We start from the raw sequence: 16,111 nt of genomic DNA, 5'->3' as shown, positions 1-16,111 counted from the left end.
ACATTTAGTACATTCTCTAAATAAACGTCAGGTCATTTCTGTTAAACCTAATCTGCCAGCAGAAGCTTTTAATTAGTTAAGTTTTACTTACATGGAATTTTGTTCAGTTCATTCATGAACTTCTCTTTTAACTTAGAAAAAGCATCTTCTTTTCCTCCCCCTCCTCCGGGAGCGGCTGGCTCGGTGACATTGCTTGGAGGAGCTGCTGCTACTGTGGTTGCTGGCGGGGCTGCCAGGGCCTCATGATGACTTTCACTCACCATTGTAACCCCCGTGGAAGCTGCTGTTGGGAAAAAAAAAACACAAAAACAAACAAAGAAGAACAGGTTTACATCATGAAAACAAGAGCAACAGCAAACAGAGAACATGTTTATGTTATTGAAAAGGATCTCATATCAATCAAAAACTAAATAGGCAGGATATCACTTGGTGCTCATGCTTACTGAGTAAATATGACCGTGTCAACTCACTGCTTCATGTTCTTCATACAGTATTTATTAGAACAGAGAGAAAAGTCTCTTGCAGGGTTAATTTCAGCTGGAATCATTTTAGTGCTTAGTGTTCCTCTTCAATCACACTGAATTCTGAACTGCTGAAATTGAAAACTCAGAATTCTTGTAAAACTCACAGAGATTTACCTTTTGCTCTTCAATTCTGAAAGTAAAGGCACAAAGGGTAATTAGTGCTCCCTATGTGCAGATTTCACAATGATTTACAGAATTACTTACCTAGGAGAGGTACAGAAGTGCAAATTACAGCCACAGTTTCAATATCAAACAAATGAAGTGATAAGGATGTAGTAAAAACACTTCATACCTCCCTGCCAAAGTAATAAGCTATTGTTTTATACTTAAGCAAGTTGTATATTAAACAAGAATTGATTTGCATCCATTTTTATCTTTATTTATTGAAGGCAATTTTCCTTCCAGTTATTATGTGTGACATTTGATACTGACAATATTCTGTTAAATTATTCACGTCTCATTGGTGTATTCATGAAGCTATGACATCTGTGGGGTATCTAAATGCAGCCATATTGAAGAATCTGAAAGGCTGTCACAAGCATGACACATTGCCATATTTTTCATTTAATGGGCATTTTGCAAAACCTCTGCTTGAGCTTATGTTGTGAAGCAAAGAATTTGGGGCCAGTGGGGTGAAGGTGATTACACAGTGCAACTTAAGTACTATCAGAAGACTAGCTGAAATGTTTACATTGGATTGAACACATTGTTCTGAATTTCTGCTGCTTCCTAAATAGCACTAATCTGACTAATCATGCTTTGTTATTCTTCAGAAAACCGGAGGGAGAAAGAGTTTGAAAGATAACAAACACTCATTATTGCTCTGAGTGCACAATTGCTCTCAGTCCCAAAAGAAACTTGGCCTTGGACCTTCTGCTGAGAAATTCAAACATCATGCAAAAAAGGCAACACATCAAAATTAAAGGGGCATAGGAGCATCTGACTGCATGCAACATAATAGGCTGTGAACTTTCCTGCCCTACATGATCACTTTCATAGATGCTGCTAAGTGTAACACTATGATGTGATGGAAAGCGCAGCAATAACAGTGGGGCAGCAAAAACCTACACTGCAGCAAGTGAGTATATGCCTAAATGCAGCAGCTGTAGATGCTGAAATAAAGGACAGAATCTGCTTATCCTGGGAAGGCCTCAACTAGGCAAGCATCTCCAGTAAGATACCCTTGCCTCCACTGCCAATCCTTAAATGAGGTGTGGGGAAGAGTGGATCTTGGCTCCACTCTTTCCAGACACTGAGGTGCACTGTGTACACTGGAGCTCCCCTGGGTTGATCCTGCCTTCCCAGCAGGCTCTCAGTCATTGTTTCAAGCTGTGACTTAGCATTTCTGATACACTGAGAGTGCTCAGATCACTAGATCCAAATGAGGATTGGCATTTTGTCCTTCAACTTTTCTTGTGTAAGCCATCAGTTAGAAAGATTCAGTGTGTGCCCAACTGCAGGCAGACAAACCTGTGGAAATCACCAGTCATTACACAAGGGTCTGCACATAAGTGTATTCTGGAACAGAAGTCATCATTTAACACACCATCTGAATAAAAAGATGTTTACTAAATAGAGGATTGGCCTTGTCCTGAAGTAGCAATTTGATGGATATTTTGCAGCAATTTTATTAAGGCAGCACTGAATGAAGCAGTATTCCCTGCCTGCCCACTGCTTCTGCCTTTGTCCTCACAGTCTCTAGCCTAATATAAAATCATGTTGATGTTGACAAAGTATGTGTATGTGAGATAGCTACATAAATATTTCATATACATGCGGTCTTATCTGTTTGCCTGTAACAACATGGGAGCAGTTTGCTATCTAAAGCAGACCAAAGCTGATGGAAAGATTCCAGTTAATATCCATGAACTTTGGCTCAAGCTTGATGTCTGTGAAGATTTCCCCCCTTGCCTCTCACAATAACTATTGAGAAAAACATGTAGTGCATAATTTGTGTAGTGCAGAATTACGTGCCAGCTCTTTCAGGCTAGGAGACTTTTTCCATATGCTCTGATGAATGCCAAATACTATGAAGCAAAACATGCAGAGCCATCAGCTGTAAACATTAATGCTGTTTTATATTATAGCATTTTGTCAGTGAATGTCAGTTACATCAGAAGAAAAGTTGTATGATATATCATAATTAAATCAAAATTAAATTGCTTAATTATAATATATTGGTTAATTATTTCAGGCCTGGCAGTCGACTATTTTATTTTATAACGGAAGACGCAATTTGCAGTGATGACTTTCAGCTAATTAAAAATTAAGGCAAATGTAATTTATTTGCTTCTAGTTTTGGAGCTGTATTTTGAAAATATATTAGGAGAATAAATTTGAAGTGCTACACTTTCATTTATTAAAAAAAAGAAAAAAAAGGAAAAAGTAACAAACTACTGTACTTCTCTGATCTCCAGGAACAATCCTCAGCAGAGCCCTAGTGCAGATAGAGGTTACTACACCTAATGAGGCATGCACAAATGCTTTGAGACTTGCTACAGAGCCTTTGACCTTTACACGCCAATGACACTGTCCTGATATTTTAAATAGGTGTGAAGAGGCTGAAGAAGCATCTCCTCTCAGAAAAAGCTGTCTGCAGAAAAGAATTTTCTGAAGAGCACATGCCCACTCCCTCACAGAGATAACATCTGATAGCTTCTATTATTGTAATGCTGCAGCTTCCCACCATAATGGTATAAACACAGTCGTATTATTAGAGACTGCAGAGTACTGGATAATTAGATTTAAACTGGCCTTTTACAAGAAAAAAAAAAAGAGGTTACTTTAGTGCTCCGGTGCATTGCTAAAGGTAAAGATCTACAAAAGATGAGCAGATTATCTGCCATTTATGAAATGGCAGTTGCAAGCAAGAATTTCTTATAAGTTAAAAAATGGAAAGTCATAGAATTCAATTATGCTTCTAGTGCGGTGTTCACTACTGTGATGATACTGCCAGTCATGAAAGAATACCTGTTGCACGCGTAACATGGAGTCATAAGTAAGAGCACATTTATGGTCATAAATAAAATACCTATTTCTTTTACATGCTTCTATAAAACACAACACAGAGCATAGTCCCTCCGCATGCTGATTCTTTGGTATACACTGCCCATCCTGAATAGTGCCATAAAATCCTTAAGAAACAGTTGTGAAGCAAATGAACAAACAAACCAAACTTCTGAAAAAAACACATAGAATGCATGGAAGTAATGTCTGTCATTTCTTTACAGAAATAGGCAAGTGTTGACTGAAAATGCAGACATGGTGATTTAAAGCCTTGAGGAAATCGGGGATTTAGAACCCTACTGTTCCCTATGCAAGAAAAATCCTGACAAAAATGACTATCAGCTCCAAAGTCTACAGAATTTCTACATCATTTCCTCTGAAAAAGAAGGATGTGAATATTTTACAAATGCACCCTGGAGATTCACAGAAAGGAATATATTTCCTTATGGAGGTACAAAGTACTGGCTGACTGCTTTTGCATTCTGGTATGGAACCTGCTGGTGAGAGACTTGTTGGAAGACACCTCTTGAGAGAGAAGGAAAGAAGAGAGTCAGACTTCAGATTTGGCTGATTACAGAGCATGGAGTAGCCTCAGAAAAACTCGTGTTCCAGTGCAACAACTTCTCTTTGCAAACATTCAGGCCTATCTGAAGTGGGATGTGCTCCACCTGAAAGGACTAATCCCAGCGGAAACTGATACTTGTTTTAAATGGTTTTTGAAAAATAATCTGAATAATGTGACAGCATTAATGAGAGAGATGTGAAATGTTCACACTGATTCCTGTGAAATTCTTCAGGATTGGAGTGAAAGCAGAACAGAGTACTTGAGCAGGCTCCCCAGGGCAGTGGTCACAGCACCAAACCCACTGAAGTTCAAGAAGTATTTGAACAATGGTGTCAGAAATAGGGTTTAAATTTTGTGTGGTCCTGTACTGGACTTGATTTATCCTTGTGGGTACCTTCCAGCCTGCGATATTCTATGATTTTGTGATCTTTTGCCAAATAATGGGACTTTCATACTAGAATTAAAAAAAAAAAAAAAAAAAAGAAAAAGTGGGTAGAAGGGAAGGTTCAAATGATAGCAAAAAAAGTTTATATGATTCCTATGTGGTTAACTGGCAGCACATACATCTCAGCAGATACCGAAGGACTTAGTGTATACTTAATTCCATGGGCAGAAATTTTCTGCATGGTGTATTTCAGTCAATATAATTTTACTTACTTCTTCCCTTACTTGCTGAATACAAACAGGATACAATGAGATGGCAAGTAGGTCAGAAATCCCACACTGACCAAAGGAGGTATCATGAGGTATTTATTAGAGACTGTCCTTTTACTTTGCTGCTGCTCAGATTTTTCTGCCATAATAAAAATTTAAATCATACAGATGTAGTGTTATGGTGAGTAACTGTGTAAGTTCTCAGAGGTAACTGTCACCATTTATTCAATGCATATTGCTGTAGCTGTAACAGCTACAGTCACTGTATGTCCATTAGCATGCAAAGCTGTAAACTGGCATCTAGACTGCTAAGTGGTATTTCCTACGCACCTTTATTTTTTCAGCATCCCAGTAGTTACATAAAACTTGGAATGTGATCATGTTATCTGAGAAAAAAAATCACACAGAAATATCACTCATATGATTGTGTTGTTTTTGTTTGCAGCTGCCATGCACTGAGAGGAAGAAATGATTGGCTTTCAATGGTGCTATGGCCAGGGTAAGTACCAGAGAAAGATTTGACACTGCAGTGAAATTCTACCCTACTCCATTAGACTGTTTTAATGAAATTAATTCATCATTAAGAAGATGGGAACATTACTAGAATGTCTAAAGATATCTACAATAAACGATCTCTAGATTGAAGTATTCTGGGATGTTAATAATACATTTTATACTCATTCATTTTCTTACTAATGAAATATGCTATCTTTCTAGCTTCAGTAATAGACATTTATTTTAAAAGACAAGCTCAGAAAAGAGACTTTCTTGGCTTTTTCTAAAGATGGTTCTGTAACTACATTTTCAGAAGAATGGAAGGTCACGCTAAAGATGACATATCAAAACAGCCTTTTTACCACTACCACAGAGGCTTACAGTGCAATTCATATTTAGTACTGCTCAGGCCCGACATGTCAGGGAATCAAAGGTTTGATGAAAAACTTGGGTGGGAAAAGTCAGGTGCCCCACCCATGCTGCTCCGGATGCACAAAAACTGCCTCAGCAACTGCTCTTCTACACCGAAATTGCCTCTCTGCCCCTCTTTGAGTAGAGAAAGAAACATTTCTCCTGGTGTCAAATGTAAAACATCAGTCCAGCTGAAACTTTCTAGATCCCAGTTGTGCATTAGCTCTGTAAAACTGTTTTCTAATGCTCACTGCTAATATCACATCAACACTTTTGTTGTCCTGACTGAAAAAAACAAGACAAATCAGCTAAATCTCTCCTACATTCCATGGCTACTTTATTGCTGAGGTTTAGAAATATTGATGTGAGCGGAGTCCTGCCACTGAGTCTGGAGCAGGACAAAGGAACACAATGTTGTAGATAGGAAGAGTCCAGGAGGTGGCTGGTCACTGCGGATGAAGACATGGCACACATGGAGGGGGGATCTCTGAGCACAAGTTTGAGCAAGTCTGAGAGTGACAGAAGACATACCAAGACAGGCAGCAGCACTGCAGCTCCAAGACAGGAGAGCTTGGCAGAAATGTTTCATGACAGTTCACCAAAACTGTTATTTGAGGAAGCCAACAACTGGTATTCTAAGTTATCTACAGCACAGTTCTGGAGCATGCAACAAATCTTCCACTTATTGAGCATGAGCTCAGTATCAGTCTTCAGAATTTCCTTAAAATAGCAACAATTATTTTAGAGTAACAGCTGACAGAAAGTAACTTAATATCCAAATCAAAGCATTTCCTTTTTTGTAGGCTTGTAAGAGTTTTGCTCCTCTGCTCTCAGACATCGATTTAGTTATTATCTGAGGCGCTTCTGGCAGTGTAACCGTCCAGAAGTTTTGTGTATGTAGATAGGAATTTCACCCGTAGAACTTCTAACAGCCACACAAAGCATGCATGTCTGCACATTAGGGGATAAGAAGCACCTAAAATGTCGGGAGAAAATGAAATCTGGTAAGATTTCCTAGCTAATATTCGTACTGAAAGTCTGTTACCTTAGCATGGCTTAAATCCAAACAATATCCCTACCTTTAGGTATTCTTCTTAACCTGATTCACTTTTTATTTGCTTTATAATTAAAAAATATAGCATATATGTAGGATAGGCATAAAATTGTCCACAGTTGCCCGTAATGATAAACATTTTATTTAACTGAAATGATTAAAAAATATGATTTCATCTCCAAGCATGTTTCCAAGCTAACCATATAACGTCACATGAAATTATCTGCACAGTGAAAAATATTATTTTATAAGAAACACGGACACTGACAACTGGAGTAAGACAAACTCCTCACTACATGGCAAAATATATGTTCTTCTCCCTCAGCTTCCTGATTACCAATTATTAAATAAGGTGGAACTGTTCAGTGTACAGGGCTCCAAAATCTCTCATGCTGCAGAGTCCATGCAGGGGAAACGTTGCCTCCTGCAGAAGAGCAGTCTGATGTAATCTGTGAACAGCTAATCAGTGTGTGTTTTGCAATGCCAAGCAATGCAGAATGATATTTTCATTTTTAACTTTAAGTTGTTGATAATATTTCTGTTAATTTAAGTGATAATAGTAAGGCAAATGCTAATTATTTTCCAGCTAAAAGCCATATTTTTTGACTGTGCTGCAAAGTTGCATTCCTTGATGCTGGAGTCAGAGAAGCCACAGTAGCTCACAAAAAAAAAAACATAAAAACTGAGAGCAAGCAGCAGTGTGGCAAGTCAAGAGTGGCAGGCCCCATGCACATGTTCACTGTATAAAATGCCTGTTTCCCTGGGTGCATTTTAAAACTGTAATTTTCCCCCAAGTACACAATATTTCTTAGTCATGCATTTCTTCTGACTTTTAGAGGTAATGGGGATGGGGCTGTCTCTCTGGATGTTGACACCGTGGTAATGTTTCAGCATCAGTGAGGTTACCAAAACCGTCAAAGCATCAGAATACGTATAATTTAACCCCTCTGCCTTCCTCTACTGCTGCAAATGCTGCTTCAGAATGACTGAGATCCTTGATACCAGCTAGAGTTATGAATAGGAATGAGAGAGAAACTGCAGCAATTTCCTCCCACATGATCATTCTGTCATCTTTCCCACTTGCATCTTGTTACCCGAAGCTGTAATCTGCATTTCTACTCCCCTGGTATTCACTTCCAGACTTCCCTTATACAGCAGTGTAAGACAAAAGAATTTATATAAAAATTAGTGTTCAATTGCATTTACGCATGAAATTCTAATACAGTCCACAGAGAATTCTTTTCATTCCAAAACCATTTTAAAGTAATCCTGCAAATAATGAAGCCCTTTATATCAATAAAATCCTTGTTGTGTACACTGCAAAAAATCAATTTATATTCACATATTTGGCTACTGTCCGATCAATATCTCTAATAAAGCCTATAGCTTGGGAAGTGTCACAGAGATTTGCTGTGACGTCGAAGATTCATAAGGAACAAAACAACAGAAATCACAAAATAATATGGAGAGGGATGCTATTAATATTTCTGGCTTGATATCTTTGACTTTTCCTTGTGTTGAGATTCCCTATACACCCCAATTTCAGCACTCAGTTATCATGGGATTAGTGAAATTAATTAGGAACATGCAGGAAGGTACATGCAGCAAAGAGCAAATGGAGGAACCTGAGATGTACAGTTCACTGCTACCTCACAGTTTAGTTAAATCTTGGGTTTAGGTTGTGAAATAATTGGCAACTTTGAGTGTGATTCTGACAAGTTACTATATAAAAATGGCACCTTCTGAAAAAGATGCTCTCCATGTATATTCAGTCATTTATGCTGAATTTAATAAGTAACACATTCTAAGTTCAACTTTGAGTGCTTTTTTCCCTGTTACATCTCCAGTATAAAAAGCTAAGAGAAAATGAGCAAGACTTTATTCCTCCTGTGCATCACAAATACAATTATTAACTAAATTTCAAAGACCAGTTGATTACTATGAGATCTGTGGGAAGCTACTGCAGATTACAGTTATACATGAAAGCACAGGATTATATTTTACAGTCAGGCAGATAAAGTTTGGGCTGCATTATTGCTCGTAGGTGGGAGAAGGAAGGAGCTCAGCAAGTTCTTCAGACCTCAGGATAAAATTACAAGACTGGCATTTAGAAAAATGTAAACAATTGGTATCTGGCAGTAAGGCTTCAAGATGTGTCACCTAAGTGTACTAATGGGAAAAATATTCACATGTGACTGAATTATGTACATCAAGCTTTGCAAATTCTGAGTGATAAAGGACTCAGATTTTTCAGACACACATTCTAGACTTAAAAATCTCAGGATCATTCAGGTACGTGTAAATACCTGTGCATGTACAGATACACTTGTCTTTGTATATCTGTCATGGGTGTACGTCTCTGATGTGTGAAAAATGGTATGCTACAGTGCTTGCTTTGAGGTGACTGTTGTCTTGACTAAACAGATAGCAGTTTTGTGAGGAAATACACACTTTTCAGAAAGACACACTGATAAAAAGATGGTTAGGGTTTTCTTCAACCACATCAGAGCAACACTGAAATGAGGGCCAACCTGGCAAAACCATCAATGAAAGCTGACTGGCTGTGACAGGTTCTGGTAACTGTAGCTACATGGAAATTATATTTCATGAACATAATCAATCCAGGAAAAGAAGAGCATGGGGCGCAGGAAGCATCCGCAATGAGATTTGTTTTTAAAGTTAAAAATAAAATTAAAAAACATCCTGATATTTATGGTTAATTACTATGCTTACTCACTGAAGGCAGTCTTATCAGCTTGCAGAAAGAGAAATAGTTGAAATTGGAACTAATTGTCACATAATGACTGATACTTTTTCCTGCTGTTGAGAATGATATGCCATCATCCAATAGCTTTCCGCACACAGCGGGAGGGAAAATTATCAATCAATTACGAGACAATTAATTCCTAACTTGTAGCATTTTTCCACTGAAAAGGAAAAAAAAAAGATCCTAATTTGAGATTAAAAATTATGCATTCCCTATAGTGTTTTGGAAAGCTGTCTTTTTAAAAGTTGTCCTTGTAAATACTTGAAATTATTTTCAACGTTTCTAATTCTAAACTGAGACAGTTTACAAAAACTTAGTGTAAACATTATTCTGTTTTTGTATGACAGTTTCCTGTTATGCATTTATTTCTATAGGTGAACAATTTAGCAAGGGTCCCATTCACAAAAATTTTGTATCTAACTCATACATGAACAATATTAAAGAAAACAATTTAAAAATAAATGTAAAGAAGCAACAAAAGTAAATGAAAAAAATAAAAAATACTTGGATTTTTAAAATTCTATTATTGTTAAAGACTGAATACCACTAGGGATTTTCATACATTTAAAACTTTGAGTTTCTTCACACATGCAAATGCTCATTGTGACCCATCTCTCTAGAACAGAGAAGGCCCTTTGGATAGACTTTGGCCTAAGGCTTCCTTCATGAGTGAGCTCTCTCATCACTGACACTTGCACACAATGGTGTTGCAGCCTCTGCTTGTACTCTGACAGGGAAGAGTCATCCCCGTTCTATTTTTTGAAAAAGAAGATTTTGGGTGCCTGCCAGGAGAGGACACACACCTTACCTGGAAGAAGGTGGTAGGGACTGTCTACAGGAGGAGCGGGATTTATGAGTTACTCCCGTTTTTAGCACATCCTGCTGATCAGGCAACTCCTCACTCAGTGTGCTGACTCCCACTTGGAGGAATGCACATCTTGGAAGTCATACAGGAAGCCTGGTCAGAAGTTATGACACAGTCCAAGGTTGTAGAGAGTAGGGGTGTTTATATGTACAGCATTGGGGTTCCTCAAACTGTATTTGCTCCGCTTGCATATATGAGATGTCTGAAGCAGCCTAGAGTCTCTGGCTGTGGGTCATATCACCCATTTCTGTCTGGAAGTCAGCACAGCTTTGAAAGAAATTCTTCATCTGTCTGTATCCTCCAAGCCCTCAGTTGGACAGAGGCCAACTGAGATACCAGGGCTGAATTCTGAAAATCATCCTCCTGCGTGCTTCATCTAGGCTGGCAGGTGAAGTCCCAGAGCATCATGCCCTTTTAGACCAAGGGATGGATCTACCCTAAATTTGGACAACAGTGTGCAGTAGCATTCTGACTGAGGCAGTGATTGATAGAGCACTGTGCCTCATTAGCCACTTACTGCTGCAGGAGGGCAGCTAAGGTTAGCGCTATTGCCAAAACAACCTGGGGAGATAGAAATCCTACTTAATAGGCATGGCTGATTTATTGCTACTGTTGGCTTTCCCAATTTTGTTCCGTGCTTCTTCTTTCTGTACAGTTCTTGCTTTAAGTCACTGACTGAGTGCTTGTTGGTGGGAAAATGCTGTTAAAAGCCTGTAAGCAGGATTACTTAGTTTTTCTAGTCTGTGGATGCAAACTCAAGCAAATTTTACTTCTGCTTTCTAGAAATAAAATTAAACTTAGACTGCTGGTTACAGTGTGGTTATTTTTCAACGCAATACAGCAGGTTAGATGTCTCACAGTTAAACACCCTTGTCCACATTGCTATGTAATCTAATTTTTCCTTTAGATTTAAGTGATTGAGCTTACTGTCCAAATGGGACATCAGAAGAAGGGCTGCACGTACAATAAGTGCTCTACGGTTAACATTCATCCAGAAAAACAGCAGTTTTAAGAGAATAAAATGTGGTAGAAACCGAGTTCTACTTTGTATTGACATCTTATTTATATAGTTAAAAAAATCTGTTTCAGATCTTAATTTCTTCGATGATGATGATGATATTCACATTGTTTAACTGAATGCTTCAATGTGATTATGATTTTTTTTTTGCTTATTCAATTTTCTCTTTTCTCCTCTACTTTGTTTATTGTGAAGCTCTACATTCAGTTATCGCATTATAACCATGTGTTCGTCTGAACTTCAACCTATAAACACAATACGTTTAAAAATGAAAACTAAAAAACCCTGAGCATACATGGGCAGGAAAACTATCTGTTGCCACAGAGCACAGAACAAAGATACTTACACAGTGAGCTCCCACTTTTCTAGGTCACCATAGCTGGTATATGCTTCTTTATCAAGCTTTTAGCTGAAAATAGTGTCAACTAGGGGAGCTTCAGCACTCAAGGCACAAATCCTGTGAGGCTCTGTGCTGGCCCTGCCTGGCTGGTGAGCTTGGCTGATGGGCAGGATAACTCCATGCTCATGCTCCCTGCTGCTCCATGAGCTCAAGAGGAGGAAGTTGCTGAGACTTAATAATTTTCATTTCATATCAAGCCTCTGGTAGCTATCTTTCTGCCCTTTGCAATCTGTAAATCACAGTGCATTGCCCTGGAAAGCATGAGGATACTGAGCCAAAACAGAAGCAGGATGCAGGGAGGCCAGCACAATCTTTAAGACTCTTCCAGCACATGCATTTCTGCACTGTTGTGTGGACATTTTGTCTTCATGAAAGCAAGTAAACACAGGACTGGAATCCAATGATAATGCCAGCACCGACTTGCAAGCTCAGTCCTGCAGAGTGAATGCAGTGCTAATTATTAAAGAAACCCTTGGCTTTCTTTATCGAATTTGCAGCCAAGAGCTTTCCAGAGATTATACTTACAGTACAAAAAGGGAGCACAAAAGGATTCAACATGATTGATGAAATTGTTTGCTTTCTCTTTAGCGGAGTAATAAATAAGTTAGCATTTCAGAATTCTGAGAGGAGATATTAAAGAGAAAGCACGTGGATGCTTTGTTCTGTAGCACAGGTATCTGAGCTCCAAAAATCTCTTTGGAAAAGAAAAGATATATTATACTGTGTGAAAAGAAGAAACCTTCAGTATCGGGCCGTTATCTAGTTGCTAAGAGCTGGTTCTCTGAAAACAGAGCAGAATAGAATGGATAGTTTAAGCACTGTGAGGTAAAAGCAGAAAATTGGACTTAGAGCACAAGGGACATTCACAATGGAATGAAAGTGGATGCAATATAATGTTAAGAACGTGACGAGAAAAAGATTATTATAAATATGAAGAGACGAAAGTTAGAGTTTCGCCTTCACTTTGACAAAGCCCTTGGAGGAAAAAAGAGGAATTAGCCCTACTGGAATGTACATTAGCAAAGGAAAATGAAAGATGAAAAGAATACCACTTCAAGGTCATTCTAAAACAAGCAGCAACTACTAGTCCTTTAATTATAACCTTGTATTTCTTGTTTGTTTAATACAAATTGCTAGAAAAAGAGAGAGAATCTTCAAACAATGTATTTTAGAACTTCATTCTGTTCATATTTTTTGCAGCCAAAAGGCCCTAAAGAGGGTAATATAAAATTGTTTAAACTAAGAAAAATAGACTTTATATGTTAAAGTGTATTGTCTAGTTCTTTTAATGCACAATAGAGCAGCACTTTTTTCTTGCCTTCTGCACTTCTTCATTACAAAACCAACAGTTTTAAGTTCACAGAGTACCTAAAGGCCAGAGGCCAAAGCATCTCCTTGGAAGTTAGCAACAATCACAGCTCCCATGTCCTTCCCCTGTGCAGCCTGACTCTTTCAAGTTTTGAAACCTGGAGTCAGTCTCCAATGGAAGTTCCCTCTTACTGAAATCTGGGTTAAGGCAGCATGTGTGTTTCAGCTGCTACCAGTTATCACCACAGGAAATAGAGAAGCAGCATTTATGGCAAACAGCGGTATTTGTTTTTAATCCATGAGCAAAAGCAATGCCTGAAATTTTCATCACCTTTCCAGCCATTTGAAAACAATAATTGTTAGCTCTGTTAAATACCTTCTCTTTCTAAAGCAATACTCTCCAAATGCAAATTGTCTTCACAGCTGCAAAGGAAACCTACTGCCAAAATACACCGTTGGGAGAGAAGAAAATTTAGTGTCAGCTGGCTGTCTTTAAAAAAGGAGAGTGACATCTCTGTGACATACTGCTGGCTCTTGCAGAAGAAATGCTGAAGAGCAAAGGACTGCACACATCAGCCAGGCACCAGCTGAGAGTGGGCACTGCTAACAGGCACAAATCAGAGGGTGTTAGTAAGCAGCAGAAGGAAAGGTGAGGAGCGCTTGCAGAAGCACTGGGATGCCTTTGTCTGCCTGCACAGTGAAACCCCAGTCAGAACTGTGTGATATAAAGATGCTTTTTGGCCTAATCTGGATTCAACAAATTCTTTTTACCTCTCACACTCAGCCATTTCCTTGTGTTGCAGAATCTTCACTAAAGCTTGGGAAGCGCTTCACTCATTATCTGTTTATCCCCCACTCCAGTCCCAAGAGTTCATAATTAGCAGGGGACAATTTAAGGAACAAAACTCAGGGAGATGGTAACAGAGCCCCTCAGTGCAACTTCATGAATCAAGCTGAGATGGCACAACATTAAAAAAAAAAACAACAAAAAACATTGCCTGCAACATGGGAATAGCTCCACACAGCAGTTTTTCTTCCTGACAGACTGGAGCAGACTCAAAGTGAGGACCTGATAAGTGTGGGACCACAGCTGATGAGCATTGCCCTGCAGCACCCAGTCCTGTGGTCATAGATCAAATCAGAGCTGAGATTTTGTATTGCAGCAACACTGAAATTATAATCTCAGTCTTTCTAAAGATAATCTTGAAGCCTTTATATTTCTGCTTTTTCATCCAACATAACAAGAATATCTAGTTATACAATTACTACAGGTTTTGCTGGGTCTTTTGCAATACTTGAATCAAAAACATGGATTTACAGAGCAGCTAAAGCTCATATATCTCTCATATATCTAGCCCATATGGGAAGAGAATAGTACCCACTTTGCCTTGTGAGATAGCAATGATATAATGGATACTGCGGTCTCAAGTGTCTGTATTCTGCTTAACACAGGTGACTATTGCCTTGCATTTAGAGCAGCAGTTAGAAATATGGGAGTTGGGGCTATATATTTGTCTATTTAATTCTTTCTGACAAGGGAAGGTGGTACAGGGGTTGGTCTGCTTTTTTTTGTTGATGCCTACTTACACTTCTGGCTACGAGCCGTCCTGCAATATGGGCAATTGGTAACCGCTGTGAAATGAGAATCAGGTTAATAATAATGGTTGAGTTATGCAGAAATATGCATGCTAGCCTAAAAGGCATTTAGAGTTTACTCCTGAGACCTACGTGTGTAGCCAGAGTGGAAGCCACAACATGTTGTAATGGGTGTTCAGTTAGGGAAATCATAACCAGCTCCTGGCGATGCACTCTCTGTGTGCAGAGAGGTTAAACAGACACCCTCATCATCACTGGACTTCCCAGCACCATCTGCGTTAAAGTGTATTTCTTTTAACTTTGACTCCTTGTACTTTTTCAAGGCCAAGTTTCTGCTTCTATCTACTTGGTGTTGTCAGCTGTGTGTCGCATGTCCCCTCTCACCCTCGTGGCTGTTTCTTTGCTCCCTGTTCTTTCATCTGGACTCTGACTGGTGCTGCTCTTCTATCTCAAGGATTATGTTTCTCAGTTTCATTAACTGTTTTCAGCCTCTCTCTTTAGATCCCTTCTCCAAGCATATTCTCTCTCTTGTTCTTTAGTCTTCCCCTCTATCTTACCTCGGTTTCTGTGTCATATTAATGAGAGAGACTTTCAAAAGCAGAAAAGAAAATTTAGATGCAGCAACCATTCATGTCTTTGAAAAATCTCCAAATCTCCTCCTACAGCTTCATAGACTTGTACCTCTCCTCTCTCTCACCAACAATCCCTTCCTTCCCCTTTTTATTCTTTTTTGCCTACCTAGCTTAAGCCACAGCTGTGCCAGTAGATCTCTGCAGTGCAGAAACATCAGCAGAACTTGTAAGGTATGCGGTGATCCCAAAAGAGGCATTACCCAATTTCAGAAGGAAGTGAGACTTCACGAGCAAACATGCCACTTCTTCAGTGTAAGCTCTACCTACTTGTGCAGGAATTGCTCAGCACAGTTACAGAAGCCCTTGATACACAATGGCCATTTAGAACAACAACAAAAAAAAGGCAAAACAAAAAACCCAACACCAAAACAACTAAGAATGGCAGTTGTGGTGCAACATAAATATTTGATAGAACATATTTATTGATTTTGGTGCTCTGAATCTAACTAATGGGCTAAGGACATGCTTCAGTTTGCAAAATATAGCTTCAGCTGCTCAGCGCTCCAACAGATGAAAGTAGATCTATTCATTTACCATAGCTGGAATGAATAATAACCAATTCTTCTCAGACTTTTTTTTGTAAGACACAACTGCTTAGGAGTGATGGAAATTTTAATTCAGAATGGCTGTCTCATTAGAACATGGGACTGTTAAAAGATTTGTGTAAGAAAATTCATTATAATAGCCTAGAAAATAAGAGACTTTTTAGCAAACCTGTTCATTCCACTGCACATTGTATCCTAATGATGCTATTAATTGGCTATATTGTTATCCCACCACTGGCACTTACAGTGGAAACTAGTACTGAAAAAGTAG

At 38.7% G+C, this 16,111-nt stretch overlaps 1 protein-coding gene across 2 annotated transcripts in view; it reads right to left on the bottom strand.

Annotated features, from left to right (window-relative positions):
• The window catches only part of SYT1 (synaptotagmin 1), a 337,461-nt gene that overhangs the window by 123,521 nt on the left and 197,829 nt on the right, over positions 1 to 16,111 (bottom strand). For both annotated transcript variants that reach the window (XM_085221774.1, XM_085221782.1), the window contains exon 4: positions 92 to 283. In XM_085221774.1, the coding sequence (XP_085077900.1) occupies positions 92 to 263 (172 nt within the window). In that variant the 5' untranslated portion in view covers positions 264 to 283. The remainder of the gene's footprint in view (positions 1 to 91; positions 284 to 16,111) is intronic.

This window comes from Meleagris gallopavo, chromosome 1, assembly GCF_905368555.1.
Source record: "Meleagris gallopavo chromosome 1, MGAL_WU_HG_1.1, whole genome shotgun sequence".
Lineage (NCBI taxonomy): Eukaryota > Metazoa > Chordata > Aves > Galliformes > Phasianidae > Meleagris > Meleagris gallopavo.
The sequence above is the reverse complement of the archived record's forward strand: the minus strand, read 5'-3'. Positions and strand labels throughout refer to the sequence as shown.